General features: G+C 42.8%; 1 protein-coding gene across 1 annotated transcript in view; it reads right to left on the reverse strand.

Moving 5' to 3' along the window:
* The window catches only part of LOC117457400 (tyrosine-protein kinase receptor UFO), a 46635-nt gene extending 27831 nt beyond the window's left edge, over positions 1 to 18804 (reverse strand). Inside the window, exons 1-6 of the mRNA XM_034097469.2 lie at positions 18222 to 18804; positions 11781 to 11991; positions 7166 to 7266; positions 6523 to 6705; positions 1501 to 1581; positions 1281 to 1396 (exon numbers count right to left, since the gene is read on the reverse strand). Coding sequence (XP_033953360.1) covers positions 1281 to 1396; positions 1501 to 1581; positions 6523 to 6705; positions 7166 to 7266; positions 11781 to 11991; positions 18222 to 18381 — 852 coding nt within the window. The 5' untranslated portion in view covers positions 18382 to 18804. The remainder of the gene's footprint in view (positions 1 to 1280; positions 1397 to 1500; positions 1582 to 6522; positions 6706 to 7165; positions 7267 to 11780; positions 11992 to 18221) is intronic.
* Between the last annotated feature and the right edge of the window lie 1246 nt (positions 18805 to 20050).

Raw genomic sequence — 20050 nt, forward strand, 5'->3', positions numbered from 1 at the left:
AGTCCAGTCTCCTCTCATTGGTCAGTGTTTCCGTCTGTTCTGCATCCGCGCACTGTCGTGACTGCGACGACAGTGCACATGTGGACAACATGTGTAAGTATCATGTGTTTTCCAAAGATCTTATTTTCTGCAATGTTCCAAATTCTGATGGGAAAATCCCACCGCTGTTTCCGAGGGAGCCCTTAGGATTCTAACTTTCAGGACATCCTACGAAAATACTTCATCACTGCACCACGAGTGAAACATTTTGAGCATTCATATTATTTTATTTCGGAATGTGGGCTGCAGATTGAGCCTCTGATATGTGTAACAGTATTTATATAGCATCTCTATCTGCTTTGTAATTAAAGAAATGGAGAAATGTAACTGTTTATAATACGGGACCTTGACTATTGAGAGGTCACGAGTAGTGCTTTTTCTCCATGGCGCGGGTTAGGTGGTGTGATCCCAGGTAATATGAAGGTGTGTGAATGAGGACTGAATGGATGTGTGTGAGAGAGAAGGAGCGAGTCACTGGTGTCTGGATGAATCACAGTCCAGCCCGTAAACAAGTGTATTCATCTAATTGTGCAGCTCAGCTCTGAGTCACAGTCCAGCCTGCATTCCCTCAGCATGTCTCAAACCCACAATACCTGCTGTCTGGATGTTCCTGTTTTCAATAAGTGACTTTCGTTCTTGTCGTCGTCTGTCTTTGTTTCCCTCTGTCTTTCTTTCTGTCCGCTCTGTGCAGCAAAGTAACATCGTTACGCTCTCTACTCCGCACATTTTCTCATGTTTCTTTCCCCACACAATGGACCGTTACATTCAGATTGTTGCCCCATTCTGCTGGAGCCGGCCCCTTGCCTTGTTCCCTTGTGAGGCTGAGGAGGGGGTTTCGAGGGGGGAAAAGGGAGGGGGGCAAGAACAGCAAGAGGTATGAGAAGCAGCTTTATTAGAACCAGACGTTTAGGGGTGGTGCTGCTCCCTTCTCCAGGAGAAACATTTCCCTGCTCTCAGCTCGGAGCTGTAATGGCCGCAGAGCAGGATAGTGGCAGAGGGAGTGGTGCGACACAAGATTAGTGCAGGAGGCCACTTTCCCAGAGTGAAACGTGACCCACTGGTACATGAATAAAGCAGGGAGGGGTGGAGGATGAGTTAAGAGAAGAAAAGGGAAATAAATCTCTCTTTGCTTTCAAATTAGGCCTCAAAAGTAGAACTATAGTGGAACATGGCGTGGTGTGCTTGTTTGACATGTGGGTCAAGCAATCAGCAGTGACTCGTGTTGTCTCACGCTGTCTCACCTGAATAGAGCAGCGGATTATTGGGTAGTCGCCTCCAAAACCGGGCTGCCATGATATATGTAGACTGGTCGGAGTGACCTCCAGAGCTTTCAGATTCTGAGGCTTTGATGGGAGGACTGCAGCAAGAAAGACACCATGAATAAAGATGAAACGATAAGGAATAATACAATAGAAAAGATGGAAAAGCGTGTCTAACTGGCGCTTCCACAGTGACGCCTACCCGTGATGGTTCCAGATCCAGAGGTGGCCACGCCTTTGCGGTTGTGGGCCTCACAGGAAAAAGTGCTGGTCCTGTTCAAACCTGGGAGGAGGAATGAAACAAAGCATGTGAGGCGGGAACATTTAGGGTGGGGGGGTTTAAACTGCTGAGTCGCACCTAATGCTAATGTGAGAAGAACAGGGTGAAAGTTGAAACCAACGTGCGAATGAGGAGGTAACGGGATCCCTGTCAACAGTATTGTGATTGGTTCTGGGGTTAGCGTGTGTTTCAGATTCACAATAACTTTATTCGTCCCACAGAGGGGACATTGACATACGGGAGTTACAGCAAAGGCGAAGATACCTTTTTTTGATGTGAAAGTACATTTTTAAGAAATTGGCCTTCACGAGACATATCAGTTTTAGCATTTCAATAGTTGTGTTTCTTTAAGTAAAATGTGTCCTGCAAAGTCTCTATGTAACACATTTTATTCTTGTCCATATTTGTAACAGTGTCTCTTATCACACATCATTGAAGAGCTTTCACTTTGATAACAGTGCCTCTGACAGTAGTCTGACTCTCATATGTATCCAGAGGTGGAAGAAGTACTCAGACCTTGTACTTAAGTAAAAGTAGAAGTACCAAAGTGTAGGAATACTCTGATACAAGTACAAGTCCTGCCTTCAAAATGTTACTCCAGTAAAAGTACAAAAGTATAAGCATCAAAAGTATACTTAAATTACCAAAAGTAAAAGTACTCATTCTGAATAATTGTATATGTTTTATAATGATTGATCATGAAAGTGTTCTCAAAGCTGGTGAAGGTGCAGCTAGTCTGAAGGACTTTGTGTTCTGCAGGGTAGCTGGTGGATTTACTCCAGGTGGAACTAAAGTCTGATTTAACACTTGGTTAGTATATTTTATATTATTAATCCAAATCCGCAAGAAAACTAAAGAGTAAAAGTACACTTTTCCCTGCGTACATGCAGTGGGGTAGAAGTACAAAGCAGCAACAAAATGTAAATACTCAAGTCCCTCAAAATAGTGCTTGATTCCGGCTTGTATCATTCTTAGGGTTGGACGCAAACATGTATTGTACAAAATGAATGTATTGATATTTCATCTGTCTTTCTGATCTAAAGACACATAATGATGCAAAGCCCGAAACCAAGACAACCTTTCCCTGTTTTAAGACCTTTGACAATCTAGCTGTTGTGTTGGTAATGATGTGCATTTTCTTGAAAATAATATATAGATGTATGCACAGTGAGTACTGATTTTATCATTTGGAGGTTCTAAGATGTCTCGGATAAAACTGGAATACATTTGATTACAAAGTAAAGGTTTTATGGGATTCCATGTTACTGTTGTTTGAGTAGAAATGCCATTATTTCTTACTGATAATTACTGTTGAAACATAGTTTTTATTTAATCTGACGTCAGAAATCCTTCAACAAGCCAAGTAGTGTTTCACTGCGACAACCTTCAAATTCCTTTCCGTGTGATTGTTCTAATGACAGTGTTACACACATTCTCAATTACAATGTGGAACCTCATCAAACCTCTAAGCTTAAGAATCTCTTCCCTCGGGCTGCGTGTGTGTCGTTCCTCTGCCTGCAGCTGGACATTCTTTACAGCGTAGTCCAGAGAACAAAGCGAGTGCTCGTGCTGAGGTCCACACGGCGGCGTGCGTTGAAGCTTGCCGGTGAGCTTGTCTAAAACTCCACCAACTACCAATCACATGAATCTCCCGCCCCGGACACACACACACACGCGGTTTGATTGGCTAGAGCTTGTACTGGCATATGATTCGATTGGCTGACGCTTCCGCCGAAGCTTCAAAAGTTGAACATTGCTCAACTTTTGAAGCAAGCAACGCGAGCAAAGCGAAGCAACACTCCCACAATGCAGTTCAGCAAAGCGTGACGTCACGCCATTCAAAGTGAATGGGCAGAAGCGTTGAAGCTTCAACGCACGCCGCCGTGTGGACGGGCCGTGAGAGGCTGAGTCCCTGCGTCCAATAGGCCGGGGCCCTTTAAACACAACACATTGACTTTCAACAGAGAATGACTCACACTCGAATCAGAAACACACACACACACACACACACACACACACACACACACACACACACACACACACACACACACACACACACACACACACACACACACACACACACACACACACACACACACACACACACACACACACACACACACACACACACACACACACACACACACACACACACACACACTGCAACATGTGACAGTCAAGTTTTACCGCTGTTATCTAACACCCGACAGTCAGACACTCTGAGGCCCTGCACAGAGCGTCTGTGTGTCGCTCTGTGCAGACCGCACCATGCCTCCATTGTGTTGGCCGGAAAAAGAACAGGGGGTACGATCCTGGGTGACGCGGGGGATTGGGAGAGAGGAAGAGCAGGAGGGAGGGAGGGGTGAGGGATGACCACTGGCCGTGTGGGAGAATGAACTGCACATCAGGCCACCTCGGAGTTGCGTAACTCGGCCTTCTGTCTTTTTCCTCTCACATCAGCGACTTCCCCTGACCAGCTGAACATGTCATGATCGGTCACCAGGAAGAAGTCAAACGAAACAATAGTGTCGAAGTGATGGTTCAGATGTTTTTGAGTGGGCTTGTCGTGCAACGTGTCAGTCCTGATGCTTCTTCGCCTTTGACCCGCGGTGTTTTTCATGGTTTTTTGTACAAACTGGATTTGAGGCTGCAGCTAATATTATTTATTATTAACTAATCAATTCGTTTTTATCAATTTAACAATAATGTGTACATTTGTCAAATGTTGCAAATAGCTTAAAAATAAATATCACAAATTCCTGCTTTCAAACAGTTCGTTAGGTCCCAGGGGCATTGAGCCAGGCACTAAGGCACATTGGGATTGGGAAAGAGACGTCTGTAAAAAGCGTTTCATTAATCAACGACCCATAGCTAACTCTTGAATAGCCTTTATTTAAATCAGTAGGTGATACAAAAAGAAATGCAGAGTCATCGCCCCTCTCCATTCATTTGACCAATCCGAGACAGGACGTGACACTTCTGTAAACAGTTCGGAGGCGGGGCCTGAGGGAAATGTAAGTGCGCTATGTGCCCAGATCAGCAGATGATCTTGGCACTCTTTGTACAGTCAGGTCATTTTGGCTTCATGCGCCGAAAGGAGGCTTGAATAGGAATGAACACTGTATCCAGTTCTCCTCATACATCCACGGTTACAAGAAAGAGAAAAGTATGAAAGCCTGAGATCTGTGAAGCTGACATTTGTCAGCAACTTGAACAACTTGAACCTTTTATTATTATTATTATTTATTCAATTTTGAATCAATGCAAATGTTTTAGTTAGAAATGTTTGTGACGCTCCAAATCAGTCGCCACCTGGATTCAATTCAAGCAAGAATTCAAGAATGCTGCATTGGGGACAGTCGACAGGGACTTGGCTTGGGAGCTGGAGAGTCCCTGGTTCAAGTCCCAGGATGGACCGAGGACTGTTGCTTTGGGATGTGTTCATTCGGACCCTCTACGCTTGGCAGAACATCACCAGGGATGTTTGTATTAGCTACAAAATAATATATAGGATTTCTGCTTAACCTTTGCAGTGTCTTTCTCCTCAACGACCTCAAATCTGAGCTTTATTTATTCATGGGTGGGATGCTCTTCATGCCATTTCTCTTCATGGGCTGGGATGTTTGGACCCGTCCCAGAGATGTGAGTGTTGGTACCGTCAAACGGGCCCAGCTCAGCACCCACTACAACAACTCGAGATCTTGCCAAGTGTATTTGTCTAATATCTAGTCAGAATATGTCTCTACACCTGATATAAGACATCATAACTTCAGAAGTAACACTGCAGTGAGATATCAGGTCTTGTTTTAGACAATGCATCATCTTGTTAAGTCAAAAAATCCTATTTTGAGTTGTATCTCAAATGAAACACAATTTGTTTTACATATTTATTCGTAACTTACAAAACACAAAGCCTTTGAGCATTTGCGGCTTATATTGTAACCCAAACACAACATTTCCTGATTCTGGTCAAATATAGTTCGAAAGTAGTTCTCCCAGCTAATTACAAGATCTGATTGATCTAAATATCCCTTATTTCAAGTCATCTTACCAAGCACATTTTCACTTGTTCTATTGGCAGATTTTTGCACTTATTTCAAGTGAAAACAGCTTGTTTTCAATATTGTTTAACTTGTTTTTGGAGCAGCATTTTTTCCAGTGCAGCCAGCCAGCTCTGGTGAGTCAAACCAGAACCACTGCTGCCTGCCCCCCCCCTAGCAGAGGCCAGCTCTCTGGCAGGCCTCTGTGGTTGGCATTCAAGCAGCAACAGAACCCTCTTCCTTCCTTTCTTTCTTTCTTTCTTTCTTTCATGTCCTCTGCCCATCTATTAATCTCCTCCCCCGGCCAATAGGCGTCTCGTGCCTGCTACTTTTACCCATCAACCACAAAACCACAAGGCACGTCTTCAATGGATCCACTGGCACCATGCCAGCCAGCCCACTCTGTCCGGGAGGGTTTTTGTGGTTTTGTTCAAGCCACAGAGAAGGCATTCAGAAAAACGATATAAAATAGTTACTGTGTCTTTTTAACCAGGAGATACATTAAATGAAAACAAATGATTTTTTTAATGACCTTGTTTACAGTCATTTTAAAAATACTAATCGAGACCACAGGCTACTGCCAGCGACAAGAAACTTTACCTATAAGTACTTTAATGACCACCGATTAATTGATTTGTGCAGAAATGGTCAGTCGTTAAGAACAAATTAAATGTTACACTTTTATGTTATGTATCTACTTATCAAAACTACCATCCTTGTATTTTGGACTGTTGGTATTATACTTTTATTTTATTTTCAATTTAGTTTATGGAACACGTCAACTAAAGGCGTTCCGTTGAGACTGTTCCACTGATCACTGCGCAGTGTGGCAGAGTGAGATGGCCCACATTGAGGCTGCACATCATAATGGCTGTTCATGTGGTGACAGAGTGAAAGCTGGTACCTGTGATGTTGAGGGTGGAGGGGGACAGGGCCACCGGGTCCTTCAGGGAGTTGAGAGGAGCGCCGTCCTGCAGCCAGATGACACTGACGGGGTCTGGGGGGCCGTGGGCCACGCAGCTCAGGCTCAGGGACACGTTGGCCACCATGGACGTGTGCTGGGGCTCCACCGAAAAGTGAGGAAGACCTAAGAGAGAAGAATACTTTATTAATCCAACAAGGGGAAATTGAGTTTAACTCTGTTCTTATACATTTACAGTTGAAATACACACATGCAGATGGGACTTTTACACACTAGGCCAAACGTACACACAACTGCATGCAGTAATGGAGGTGTCAAAGAAGCAATTTGTCCGCACCCTGCAGCAGAAGGTGGTTTGGTGTCTTGCTCAAGGACACCTTAGCAGGACTCAGGTATCAAATGGCACGTCTCATTTTGGCAGTCCACAATTGGTTGGTCCGTTTAAGGGATTGAACCAGTGAACAACCAAAAACCAATTGGTGACCATTAAGTTCCAAACTACTGACTGAGCTACTGCCGCCCCATTAGCTTAATCAGGGTCTTTTTATGAATGCAATTGTAGCACTTGTTATTTGTGTGTAGCTCTCAATGGGCAGGCACATCAGAGAGCTGGAGATGAACTCACCCTCCAGCTGGATGCTCCCCTCCTCGGACATGGTCTGGTGGCTTTCTGACAGAACAGCACATCGATATGCCCCCATGTCTTGAAGCTGGACTTTCTGAATACTGTTGTGTACAATAAAGACATGACAGGTTTAGAAACGTCAAGTAATGACAAAGAAAACTGTTAATACTGGGTGATAGGACGGTGGCGCGATCGTGAGGATCAAGAGGCACGTTCACACCGGAGTACTTTTCCCCGTACTTTTCCCGTTTAGTTCCATTAGTACCCCTTATGTCGCGTTCACACCAAAAAGAGTACTTAGTGCCGGGAACTTTTACCCCCATTTGTAGTGCCTGCTGAGAGGTGGTACTCTCCTGGGGGAAAAAAGTGCCCCAGTTCTGATTGGCTGGGCGGATTGCAAACCACGCCCCGTAAAACTCTGAAATGTTTTGTAGAGCCACCATTTTATTATCCTCGCATTAGCATTATTAGCATTAGCATTCACCCAGCGCAGAAACGCAGAGAGACTAACTTATGGCAACACAAAAGGAAACATGGGAGCGGTGGAGATGAGGAGGTTTCGGCGTTCTGGCGATTTACTCGGAAGGCTTCAGTAGAAGCTGCTGGGACTCCCAGCAGCTTCTACTGAAGCCAGTCCCCATTCCGGGGACTTCCGGCCAGGGACTTCAGGTGGCAGTATACGCTGTGAAGTTATTTGCCTGCCAGTAAACCCAAAGCAGAAGAAGACGAAGTGACATCAGCGGCTCATTTGCGTAATCTTCCCTCAGGGAACTTATTCCGGTGTGAACGCGATCGGCTCTTAGTTCCATGGGGGAACTAAGTGCTGGGAACTAAGTACGGCAAAGTACTTGGTGTGGCAGGAAGGAGTGGACGGGACCTCAATGGTTCTTTTTGTGGAGAATCTTATAAAAACTGAACTGAGCGAGAGTACCGGCCTGAACTACCTGGGTATCGAGCGTGAAACAAAAAAGATTACATGTGAATTGGAGGGGATACAAAAAGCATTTGAGACATGTTATCAGGCCCTGTACACTCAGTCCACACCATCTGATGAATATAAGGTTGAAGAGTTTCTGAGCCGGTTGGACCTGCCCTCCCTGGGGAAAATGCACAATGACAAATTGATAAAATAAATAACATCATGTAAATCTCCAGGTCCAGATGGATTTCCAGGAGCGTGGTATAAATCACTAAGAGAGCATTTAATACCAATACTTCATAAAAGTTTTAATTACCCTCTGAATGAGGGAGTGCTTCCTCCTTCCTTCCTGGAGGCCACCATTTCAGTAATTCCTAAAGAGGGCACGGACTTGAAAGAATGTAGGTCATATAGACCCATTAGTGTACTAAATCAGGATTATAAAATATATGCAGCTATTTTAACTAAAAGAATGGAGGAAGTGATGCCCCTATTGATTGATGAGGACCAGTGTGGATTTATTCAATGTAGGCAGACCCAGGATAATATAAGGAGGACTCTCCATACCATTGACTATACAAAAAGAAACACCCAGTGCCATCCTCCTCAGTATGGATGCAGAAAAGGCCTTTGATTCAGTGGGGTGGGGTTTTCTCTATAAAGTTATGGAAACATGTGGATTTCATGAGAAGTTCATTATGAGCATTACAACATTATATACATCCCCTATGGCTAGAATCAAGGTAAACGGAAGTCTGTCGAGAACCATTCACCTGCAACGTGGCTGTCGCCAGGGCTGCCCAGCCAGTCCAGGGCTCTTTAATCTATGTATTGAACCGCTTGCCCAGGCAATAAGGCAAGATACAGACCCTGAAGGCATCATAATGGGAGATACAGAGTACAAAATATGTCTTTATGCGGACAATGTCCTGGTCAGTCTAAAGAACCCGGATTCAGGACTCCCAAGGTTAATGGATATGATGCAAACATATGGTCAGGTTATTCTCTTAACGTTGATACAACTCAAGCTCTAGTGTTCAACTTCATCCCGACGTTGGATCTAAAAAATAAGTATACAAGTACAAGTATAATTGGGACTCCAAATCCATTAAATATTTAGGTGTAAAATTAACAAAAGACATGTCTCGGATGTACTCTGATAACATATAGATTCACAGATAAAAGGCGATCTAGATAGATGGGCCTCTTTGCCCCTGGATCTTGGAAACAGAATTATGTCAGTAAAAACAAATATATTACCCAGACTTCTTTACTTGTTTATGTCATTACCCATTCATATTCCGGATACTATATTTAGAGAATAGGACAAATTGATATCAAGATTCATATGGAACGGCAAACCCCCTCGGGTGAGATACAAAACTCTACAGCTGCCAAAGCAAAGCGGAGGGATGGGCTTACGCAACCTTAAAGAGTATTATCTCGCGGCACAGATAAGGCCACTGATGCTCTGGTGTAATAAAGAATATTTAGCAACATGGAAACACATGGAGCTGTCGAGGCTAGACAGGGCCTTACAGAGTTTGCTAGGATGCCCACTAGCTGCTAAACAATATGAAATCCTGAGTCGGTGGGTTCGGATTTCTATGGAGATCTGGTCCGGCCTAGTGAAACAACTCAACATTCAAAAACACGAATCTTAATGTGGCCGACTCACGACCCACATTTCAAACCAGCTGTTCATGACACGAGGTTCATTCAATGGATGAGGCAGGGAATTACAGCACTTTGTGTGTTGGTTGATAATCAAGAATTTATAGATTTTAAAACGATGTCAGAGATATATGGCCTTGCCCAGCAGGATTTATAGATACCTCCAAATTCGACACTATTTTGATAAGAACATCAAAGGATACATGCCAGGTAATGTTTCGGGCATCACTCAAATGTTTATTAGGGCTTATAATGCAAACATTATCCAGAAAGATCATATAGTGAGCTGTACTGAGAGGCCACTCAACCAATCACATAAAGGTAAAGTGGGAAAGGGAACTGGGAATTGTCATTGCCCCTGAGGAATGGACAAATATAATCAAAACACAAATCACTACAACAGCCTCACAACTGTGGACGGACTTTTCTTGGAGAAACTGTGTTAGATTTTGTTCAACTCCAAAGCAAAAGTCCAGACAGACTGGATCACAACCCACATGCTGGAGAGGATGTGGCCACTGAGGCGGGTCATACACACATATTCTGGGGCTGCCAAGTTCTTAAACCCTTCTGGGAAGGTGTCCATAGTATCATCAGAGAAGTTCTATGTTATGATTTAAACTTCACCCGTCTTTCCTTTTACTTGGGGAATATGGACTCTGAGCTACCAAAAATTGACCAATATCTTTTAAAAATCTTTATGGCAGCAAGTAAAAAGGCCATAACAAGACGATGGCTCTGCCAGGAACCTCCCACCGTCGCTCAATGGGTAGCCATAATTAAAAACATTCACAGTATGGAACACATGACTTTCAGCCTGAGACTAGAAAGAGACAAAGGTGAAGCCCTCTGGTAAAATGGGACACATACCAAACACAAAGAGGTGATAACCTGTCTTGCACTTGATGTTTTTTTGTTTAAGTAAACAATGATTGTTACAATTGTACTTCGTGATGGCCTCCTCGTGACCCCTTAGTTATAGACGTGTTTCTTATTTATTTTATTCTTTCAGTTTTATTTTGAACTGTCTTTTGTTGAATGTATTTTTGTTATCTGTTCCCTCTAGCTTAAAGGTGGGGTAGGTAAGTTTGAGAAACCGGCTCGAGATCGCTAGAATTTGAAAATACACAACCGGAGAAAATCTGCCACTTCCTTACAGAGCCCCTCCCCCCAACACACACGAACGCGCATATGACCAATGAGGGCACGAGATAAGTGTGTGCCCCGATGGAAGGCTGACAGGCAGGTAGGCCATCCGATTGGTTGTACTTTTTACAGTATTACGGCTTCTACAGATGAATTTTTTTTATCGTTTTTTTCTCAAAGCACTTCAGATATTCATTGCTATCGGGATGTTAAGAGCATTCCATGGAATATAACAAAAAGTGTATCTCGAGCCGGTTTCTGAAACTTACCTACCCCACCTTTAAGGGTTGGGATATGTATGTTACTTTGAGGTATTGTATGCAAAATCTACCATTGTCCTGAAGTATACTTTTATCTGATGTACTTGCTACAATACTGTCTGTGTTTTATTTTCCTGTAAAACCTGAAAATAAAAATGAAGTTACCAAAAATTACTGGGTGATCGAGGCAGACACATCTACAGACCATGATTACTTTCTTTGCAAATGTGGCCATCCAATCATACCAGGATGAAATACATGAAGGCACGTAGGCTATTGCGTGGGGTTAATCAGTTCTTTCGATTTAAAAGTGCTCCATCTTGGCAGGATGGTGGTGAAATAATCCAGCAACAGTACTGGTTAAACTTGTTGAAACGGTAAGATCGAGGAACAGGAAGTAAATACAATTGTAGCAGATGCATGACTGACATTTGTAGGCCAGGTGTGGCTGCCTCACAACAGAGGCACCATTATCTGTAAATCTCATGCCCTGATGAGGAAAGCAGATGGAGACGGAGGATTGAAACCAGCCTGAGGTCCCTTTACGAGTGTCACCCCTTTGTCTCACTCATCAATACTCTCTAATAAAGTACTAGCAGAAAGAACCGCTGCCTACCTGAGCGTGCTCATGATGGTCCAGCTGTTGCTGCCGGTGTGGACCTGGATCTGGTTGGTGTCGGCGAACGGAAGCAGCGCCCCGTCTCTCAGCCAGAGCACATCTGGGGGGTCCTCTTCCTCGCCCCCCGTGCCCTTCAGGGAGCACTGCATGGTAACAGGCTTGCCCAGCGACGAGATGACAGTATTGGGACTCCGCTCAAATTCCAAATCTTTGATTAAGAGAAGAAGGAATCGGGTTAGGGTTTGTTAACGTCTTAAAGACCTGGCACATTTACAATATCGCACCAATGCCTCGCTTTAGAATTCCTGTTAGTCTTTCTAAAGGTTTCTAAGGGTCATGTGCTTCACATAGAAATGACCCTGGGATCACAACTTCCCCTATCTTAAGGGGCCATATTCAGACTCTGTGTAGATGTATCCTCAATCCAAAGATCTTCAGGACATAGTGACAGAAAAGCAGCACATGTTGACATTCGGGAAGCTCAAAGCAGCTAGTCTTTGGTTTGAGGAACATCATTAACACTTCATATTCATAGGCTTTAATGTACATAGCAGTATACCAGTATTACCAATGGAAATCTGAAGTCTTCCAACAATGTAATTTTTAATATACTCAACATGACACAAAATATAAGGAGTGCAGGTAGAAATAAGATGGAATATGTAAGATAGAATAGGATGAAACACAACATTGCTAACTTAAAGTCCTGTTGACCTCTCAATGAATCGTCTTAACTTCTGATAATGTCAATCTATGCTGGCTAGCCTCTGCCTCGGCAGTGCAATCATAACAACAGGTGAGTTTCTACACCGGCACACTGAGCCGAGTTATCTCGTGTCCCTCACTGATGGGATGGGGGGGGGGCTGACCTGAGGAGGACGGAGCTGATAGCGGGACAAAGGCTCCTTGTTAGAGACTCAGATTGCACAGAGCTCAGGACAAACACCAGCCTGCAGGTCTGCCACTACATTCATCCTGTACTTACTTTAAACTTACCTTTGTACTTATCTTAAAATATGTTTTATAATTGTTCCTTTATTTTCTCCTGTTTTACAACCTTAGTTCTCTTACAACGTTGATGCAGACAGCAAAGCCAACTCCTTGTACGTGCCAACCTTCTTGATAGTAACCCTGATTCTGCTTCGATGAATCGGTCCCCCTAAAGGACCCTAACCACAGTCGAGAGGTATGTCTGAGGCATGCGGTGCTTGTCAAAGATAAAAGAAAGGTTACAGCCTTGCATTCAAACACACATTTGGCACAAACACGTACATAGATCTCTCCTGCTGGAATATGTCTTCTCCATCATAAGATGTTACGCGACCGTAAAGCATTTCAAAAGGCTCCGTAACTACTCCTTGTCTTGATAGTATGGACAAGAGATCAAATAGAATGAGGAAACTCGGCCTGCGTTCTTGAGTTTCACGGACACAAATAAATCACTCGGGTTCCACGGAGCGATGCCTGTAAAGATTTTCTCAAGCTTGTCAACCTGCGCCCACCTAGTCTGTTTCATGGGCAACCTTCAACCCCTGACCCCCCCACTGTGACCGCTGGGGAGTCCACTGCAAGACACACACGTAAACACACATCATCCAGCCCCTAGAAAACTTTGGTGGCACTTTCTCACATGTAGAACTAGCCACACACACACACACACACACACACACACACACACACACACACACACACACACACACACACACACACACCACACACACACACACACACACACACACACACACACACACACACACACACACACACACACACACACACACACACACACACACACACACACACACACACACACACACACACACACACACACACACACCACACACACACACACACACACACACACACACACACACACACACACACACACACACACACACACACACACACACACACACACACACACACACACACACACACACACACAGCATTTAAAAGGCTTGTTCTGGGAGTGTGAAATAAATGAAGGGGCCCGCTGAGTCTCTGCCTCACCCCCCCCCTCCCTGTCTCTCTGTGCTCTTTGGCGTTAAAAGTCATTCCTCTCTTTATGTTTAAGCTTGACTGAGCTCTTTCAAGACTTGGCGCAGCCCTGACTTTTTTTTTCTTTTTCCTGTGACATATTGCACAAAAGAAGCCCTACATTCTGTCCCCGCTCCTAAGTGTGGCATTCATATCATGATACACTGAGAAAACTGAAACATAACTGTATTAGGTTAGGTGAAAGCAATAATATTAAGTTCAACCTCATATTTTGTATTTACACTTAATAGTGTTGCTTTCAACTAACCTAACACTTAATTAAAGTCAATGTATTTTTCAGTTTAATCTCGAAAGGCTTTTATGAGAATGCAGAGGTATAGCAGGGCAGTGGTTAAACTGTGTGTGTGTGTGTGTGTGTGTGTGTGTGTGTGTGTGTGTGTGTGTGTGTGTGTGTGTGTGTGTATGTGTGTGTGGTCTGTCTGCAGTGATTCATTGAACTACTCCCTCTACTGCCTTTTGTCCCCCTGAACTCCCTCGCTTTTTAGTTTTTCATGATCTCCCCCCTTCTCTCACTCTCTGGTAGGAGATGTTAAATGTCAGTGGACGTGCACATACCAAAAATACCCGAAACAGTCCGAGCATTTATCCTCCCCTCACTCCCTCCTTTATCTCCCCGGCTTTCTAACCCTACGTAATTCAGCCCTTTGCCCCTTTCCTCCTTTTCATGCCATTCTTTGGATTCATCGCTACACATTGTGCCACGCCCCCCTCCAACTCCTGCCCCCTTACCCCATCCATCATTTCGATGCTTTCGTCTGATTCAGACCGGCACTGACTCACAAACCAAAGCATTGCCCCACCCCCCACCCATCCCCTCACTCCTGGGCTACAGGCATCTCTACATCCAAATAGGAGCCGAGACATCGGGAAACGTTCTCAGTTTGAGCCGATCCTTGTAATCTCTGTCCCGTATGCTCATACATCTGCAGAGGGCAGAAGTACAGCTAGTGTGACCATAATGACCAAAACACATGAGCAGACTGGTGGGGGCCCCTCCATGTTATCCATTGGCTGTAGCTGCTGATGGATAACAGCCAAGTTGATTGATAGAAGGACTTCCCAATGATGGATGCAGACCACACTGATGTTAAATGACCTAGCTTTGGTTAACATTTTGGTTTTTTATTCAAAGACTACTCATAGTTTTTTAAGGCACATATCCAGAATGTTCCAAATCTGCTGCAATTTAACTTGGTTTCTACTTTGGAAACTTTGTTGGGTTTGGTGATGGTAAATGGTCATGGGCTGTATTTATATCACACTTTATCAATTCTTTACGACACCTCATTCCTTTACATTCTACAAGTCATCATTTACCCATTCACACCTCATTCATGCAGTGCCATTTGCTCAAGTAAGCTAAGGAGGATCATTGTTCATAAAGATACAGATGTCTCAGTCAGATTCTGATTTTAGATTAATCAGAAGACATGCCTTATTATATTATACATTCCTTTAGTGACAAATGTGAGGACCTGGACACTTGTTTTTATTTTCTGCATGTGCTGCCATCAGAGAAATGTCTTTAAGTCCAGAGACAGATGACACTTCAGCCTCTGTTTGAACAAACAACACAAGCAGAGCCGGCCCGACCCATTAAGCGACATAAGCGGCCGCTTAGGGCCCCGCAGCCACTAAGGGCCCCCTAGCAACAACAAAAAATTAAGAAAGAAAAAAAGAAATAAAATAAAATAATAATCTCAGTACACCATCGCCGTGATAAGTATGTTTAATTAATTGTGTTAATATGCCTAGATTGCCTACTCTCAAAGTCATGTATTATATTATTGAGTCAATAATAATTATATTATTGAGTCAATAATATAATACATTAACCGTGCTTTACCTGAACCTCATCATGACACTAGAGAGGATGGCAGGATTGTAATTTCCCGTGTTCAGTGAATGCAACAGAGGCAAGACACCAGACCAACCAGAGAGTTGAATGGAAATAAACATCTGTCCTGTTGGCTGACAGGTACCTATCCTGTGAGCTGTGACAATGTTTAAACTGTCAGTCGGACTCAGAGTTTTTGAAGATGAACATAAAAAAAACATTTCTTAAAAAAGACGACAATTCTCAGGTGGTGGCTCACACAACAACCCCAGAGCCACCACTTGAGCCAGGTGAACAAGGTATGTAAATGTCAGTAAACCTCCAAGTTATGCGAACATGTAAGCAAAGCATACATTACAGCTACGTTGACGTTACTTTGAATCGCGGGGGTAAGCTAAACCGTTAGCAAGTAGCTATAGCTAGCCAGATATATTAAATAAACACTTTGTCATACAATCTTAAATGTTATGTTTTTTAGCGTTACCTGGTGATTTCAAAGAACGCTCTCTGGGACATGTTGACTTACTCTTCGACATGAATCTAGAAGCTACCTTACAGTACACAGTTGATCCGGAGTCCTGTCAGTTAAAGTGTTTCATAGTTAGCTTAGCTAAGCATCAACCTAGCAAAATATATGGATGTTAAGTGACAGTATTTCTGAGTAAAAGTCAGCTGAAATGGTGGCATAGTTGCCACTGCGTGTCAACAGCATGTTTGATCGTATTTGCAGCAGTACATGTGGCTTTTTGGCCACTGACGTTGCCATAACAACACCTGAATTTAAATGTGTAACCTCGTTTTGTGACAGATTTGTGCATGAAATTATAATTCTTCTGAATGATATTCCTATTGACAGCTAGTTTCTATGTGAACATTATGAGATGGACAGCCAGAGAGAATAAATGAAAAACAGTTATGAAATACTATATGACAAAACAAGAATACAATTTAATAGGGGAGTGATTTGTAAAATATCCATTAAAAAAAATCTGTTTACAGTTCTGTTTCATATGGGTGTTGAGAGATGTATCCATAGATCTCTTCATTTTGCTCTCAAAGTGCACCAGATTGATGCTTTTAACTTCAATATAAAAAGAAAAAATCTTTTTTTTGCATCCCCCCCGGACCCCCCTAGAGGAGGTTAGGTCCACGGTGTTTACATGCTTATTTATACAATATGTGCTTATGCTAACATCATAAGACAAAAGTTGGTTACGTGTTGTGTGTAGTGAGAACGCGCTAGAGTGAGGGGGGCCCCCAAGCCAAAGCTCGCTTAGGGCCCCCAAAAGTCTAGGGCCGGCCCTGAACACAAGGAGAAAATAGTGGTAGCAAATGATCTCATGTCAAATCCTGGCAGGGAGAGATGAGGAGTTTTGTTCTGAAACCAGATATTTAACTGAGCCAAGGATACATCGACTACAGATTGACTGCAGGAGCTGGAGCTGGGATTAAACCCACAACAATAAGATTGAAATACGACAACGCTATACCTAACAGTCACAGTTGTTTGGTGTGAAACAGAATTTGTATGGGTCTAACTTATAACCTGTCATTGTTTCCGGTTGTACATGAATGCCTTACTGTCTAAAAGGGCTGGATGTCATGGGGATCTGAGATTCATTACAAACTGTGGATATCCGACTCACCATTGGGTTTCAAGAATTGTATTTATTTATTCCTAGCTTTTTATCTTGCCTGTGAAGTTTAAATAAATAAATGACAACCTCCGTTAGCAGTACTTTGTGTGCTTTGTTGTTCCCAAGACAGAACTGAAATGCTTGTCTTATATCCTAATCTATAACAGCTAAGTTGTCTTTGTGCAAATGTTTAATTTAATCACTTTTAATGTTACTCATATGTGCTTTAATGTTAGTGCAAACTGTGTTCCATCTGGATGCTTGTTAAAGAAGTCTAAACAGGAGCTACTGGTTTTCACTTCCTCTAGAACAATACATCACTTTTCTCTGTATGTTGCTATGCTTGAGTATCTGGTGTTGGGACTCCTTTGCTTCCCAGCAAGATTTATTTTTAGCCTTTGCTCTTTCCCTGCCTGGAATACATCTCTCAAAGATTCCACAGTATTCCGGAAATGCCAAGACTGGTGGGAAAACTTCTCTGGATACCTGGTTTGGACCCAATGAGAACACATTCAGAAGTGTTCATGCTGCACCTGAGCTCAAACACATGACCCCTCTGCCCTGTGGCTTTTGATGCCAGTCAGGCAGGGAAAACAAAACTCTTTTGTTACACTGAATCAGCAGAGCACCACCCTGATTGAGCCAATAAAACTAATCCCTTACTTTGTTTTCCTTCATCGCCTTGTTTTTAGAGGCTTAACGATTGTAATGAATTCCTTCATGTTGGCCAGATGTTGAACCCACTTGCAGCTGTGGTTGCCACCCCAAAGCAAACGCGTTTAATGAGTAAGCAGCAGAAAGGCAGACCGAACTAATTGCCTATTACGATGTTTTCCCTCACGCTGAAGCTGACAAATAACAGTTGTGTTAGTGGGATTGGATTAAAGGTGGCTGCGGATGTTTTACCTGTCAGGGCTCCAGCAGTTACTGGTCTCCAAGCAGAAATACAAAAGAGGACACTGAGGATGAAAAGTCCCTTAGATCCACTCTTGGTTTTTCCTGACAGGAGATCACCTCTGAAAAGCATGAGAAGAGCAGTCATCTTGGAAACACCAACGGACTCCATCACCGCATCTCCGTAGCGCACAGATCCAGAGATGTGCGCTGAAAAAAAGTGATGTATAATATCCAGCAAACACCAAAGTCAACCCGTAGATTTCAGTTCCCGTTTGAAGAAGTGTAATAACAAAAGAATCTCCGAGCTGCTGAAAAGTTTGTGTTCCTCTTAAGATGATGTTTTGTTTGATCCCAATGCAGTCCACCAAACTTTGAAAGCGCACGGCGAAAAAGGCGCACCAAACTTTGAAAGCGCACAACCAAACCAAAGTTTTACGCAGCCGATTAACTTCCAATTATATTTCCAGCAACACGGATTACTTTCTAAACCTTCCTGTAGTGTGTCGTCCAAAGTCTCTTCTGCGCCACCGGCTCCCTCAGACTCCCTCAGACATTCCCCTGGCTCTTTCTGCTCCCTCTCTCCCCCTTCAGACAGGATTCAAATTCCTCAACTCAAGTTCTTTCCACCCTCCTCCTCCTCCCTCCTCCTCCTGAGTCTCCCTCCTTTTCTCAGAGGATGTGAGAAACCCTGCGGCATGCTGATTGTCTCGCACAATCCCCCATTCGCTTTTTAATTACGCACGGGTCCCCAAGAGGTTGTAAATAGCTCCGTAAATCAGCCATTCTCCCGCTGGAAACAAAGTAGTGTCAGTCTGTGGCACAGATCAACATCATAATAGATGAGTAGTAATGACTCTGCTGTGAGACACAGGGAGTTACAAAGCTGGCATCATTGTCTGTGGAAGATTTACCTGCATGGACTTTTTTAAATAAATGAATCATTGTCAGTATTTGCTGTGTTCTCTCTGGATATCTTCTGAGACAAGAACATATATACTTTATTGATCCCAATTTGGGAACATGTTTTGTCACAGCAGCATGTAGATAAGACATTGCACATTAATTAGAAATACAATACAAACGTTTTTTTAAAGTAAATTAAATACAAATAAAAACAATAAAGATATATATCATCAATAAAGATTACTAATTGCGATAATTGTACCTGCATGCTTTATTTTGCCTCCTCTTATTTGTCAGTGGTGGAAAAAAATGCTGAAGTACTAATACTTCATTTTCAAAATACTCCATTACAAGTTAAAGTACTGCTTTAAGAATGGTACCAAGCCAAAAGTATTTAAACACGGTCAGGAAAATGTACTGTAAGTATTAGGAGTCCAAATAATGATTGCAGAAAATATATATATATTTAAAATGAAAAGCAGAATATTTTTGCATTTCAAAGCTGGGACTGTGAAATACTTTTACACAAAGAAGTCATTAAACATTTTAGTACAATTGCTGACAATATATTGCTTGTCAAACCTTGTGTTTATGGTTTACTTAAATACATTACATTATATTATATTATACAAATACAAATAGAATGTTGGATGGTTTAATCTATGTTCAAACATTTTGATTTTAAAATGTATAAAAAACGATATAAACTAAATACACTGCTTTGGTATTGGTTTGACACATTTAAAATCACAGTTAGGGTCAGTTGATTGATTTGTATGTATAATAACAAATGAAAATGTAATCAACCGATTTCATAACTTTCCAAAAGCTGCTGCCTTCCAATGAATGTCTCCTAACCCTAACCCTACAATTAAATAAACCGGCTTCATACAGTAGTTTACCAAAAACCTCTGCCCTCCATAACCCTTAACAGT

This window comes from Pseudochaenichthys georgianus, chromosome 13, assembly GCF_902827115.2.
Source record: "Pseudochaenichthys georgianus chromosome 13, fPseGeo1.2, whole genome shotgun sequence".
Taxonomy (NCBI): Eukaryota; Metazoa; Chordata; class Actinopteri; order Perciformes; family Channichthyidae; genus Pseudochaenichthys; species Pseudochaenichthys georgianus.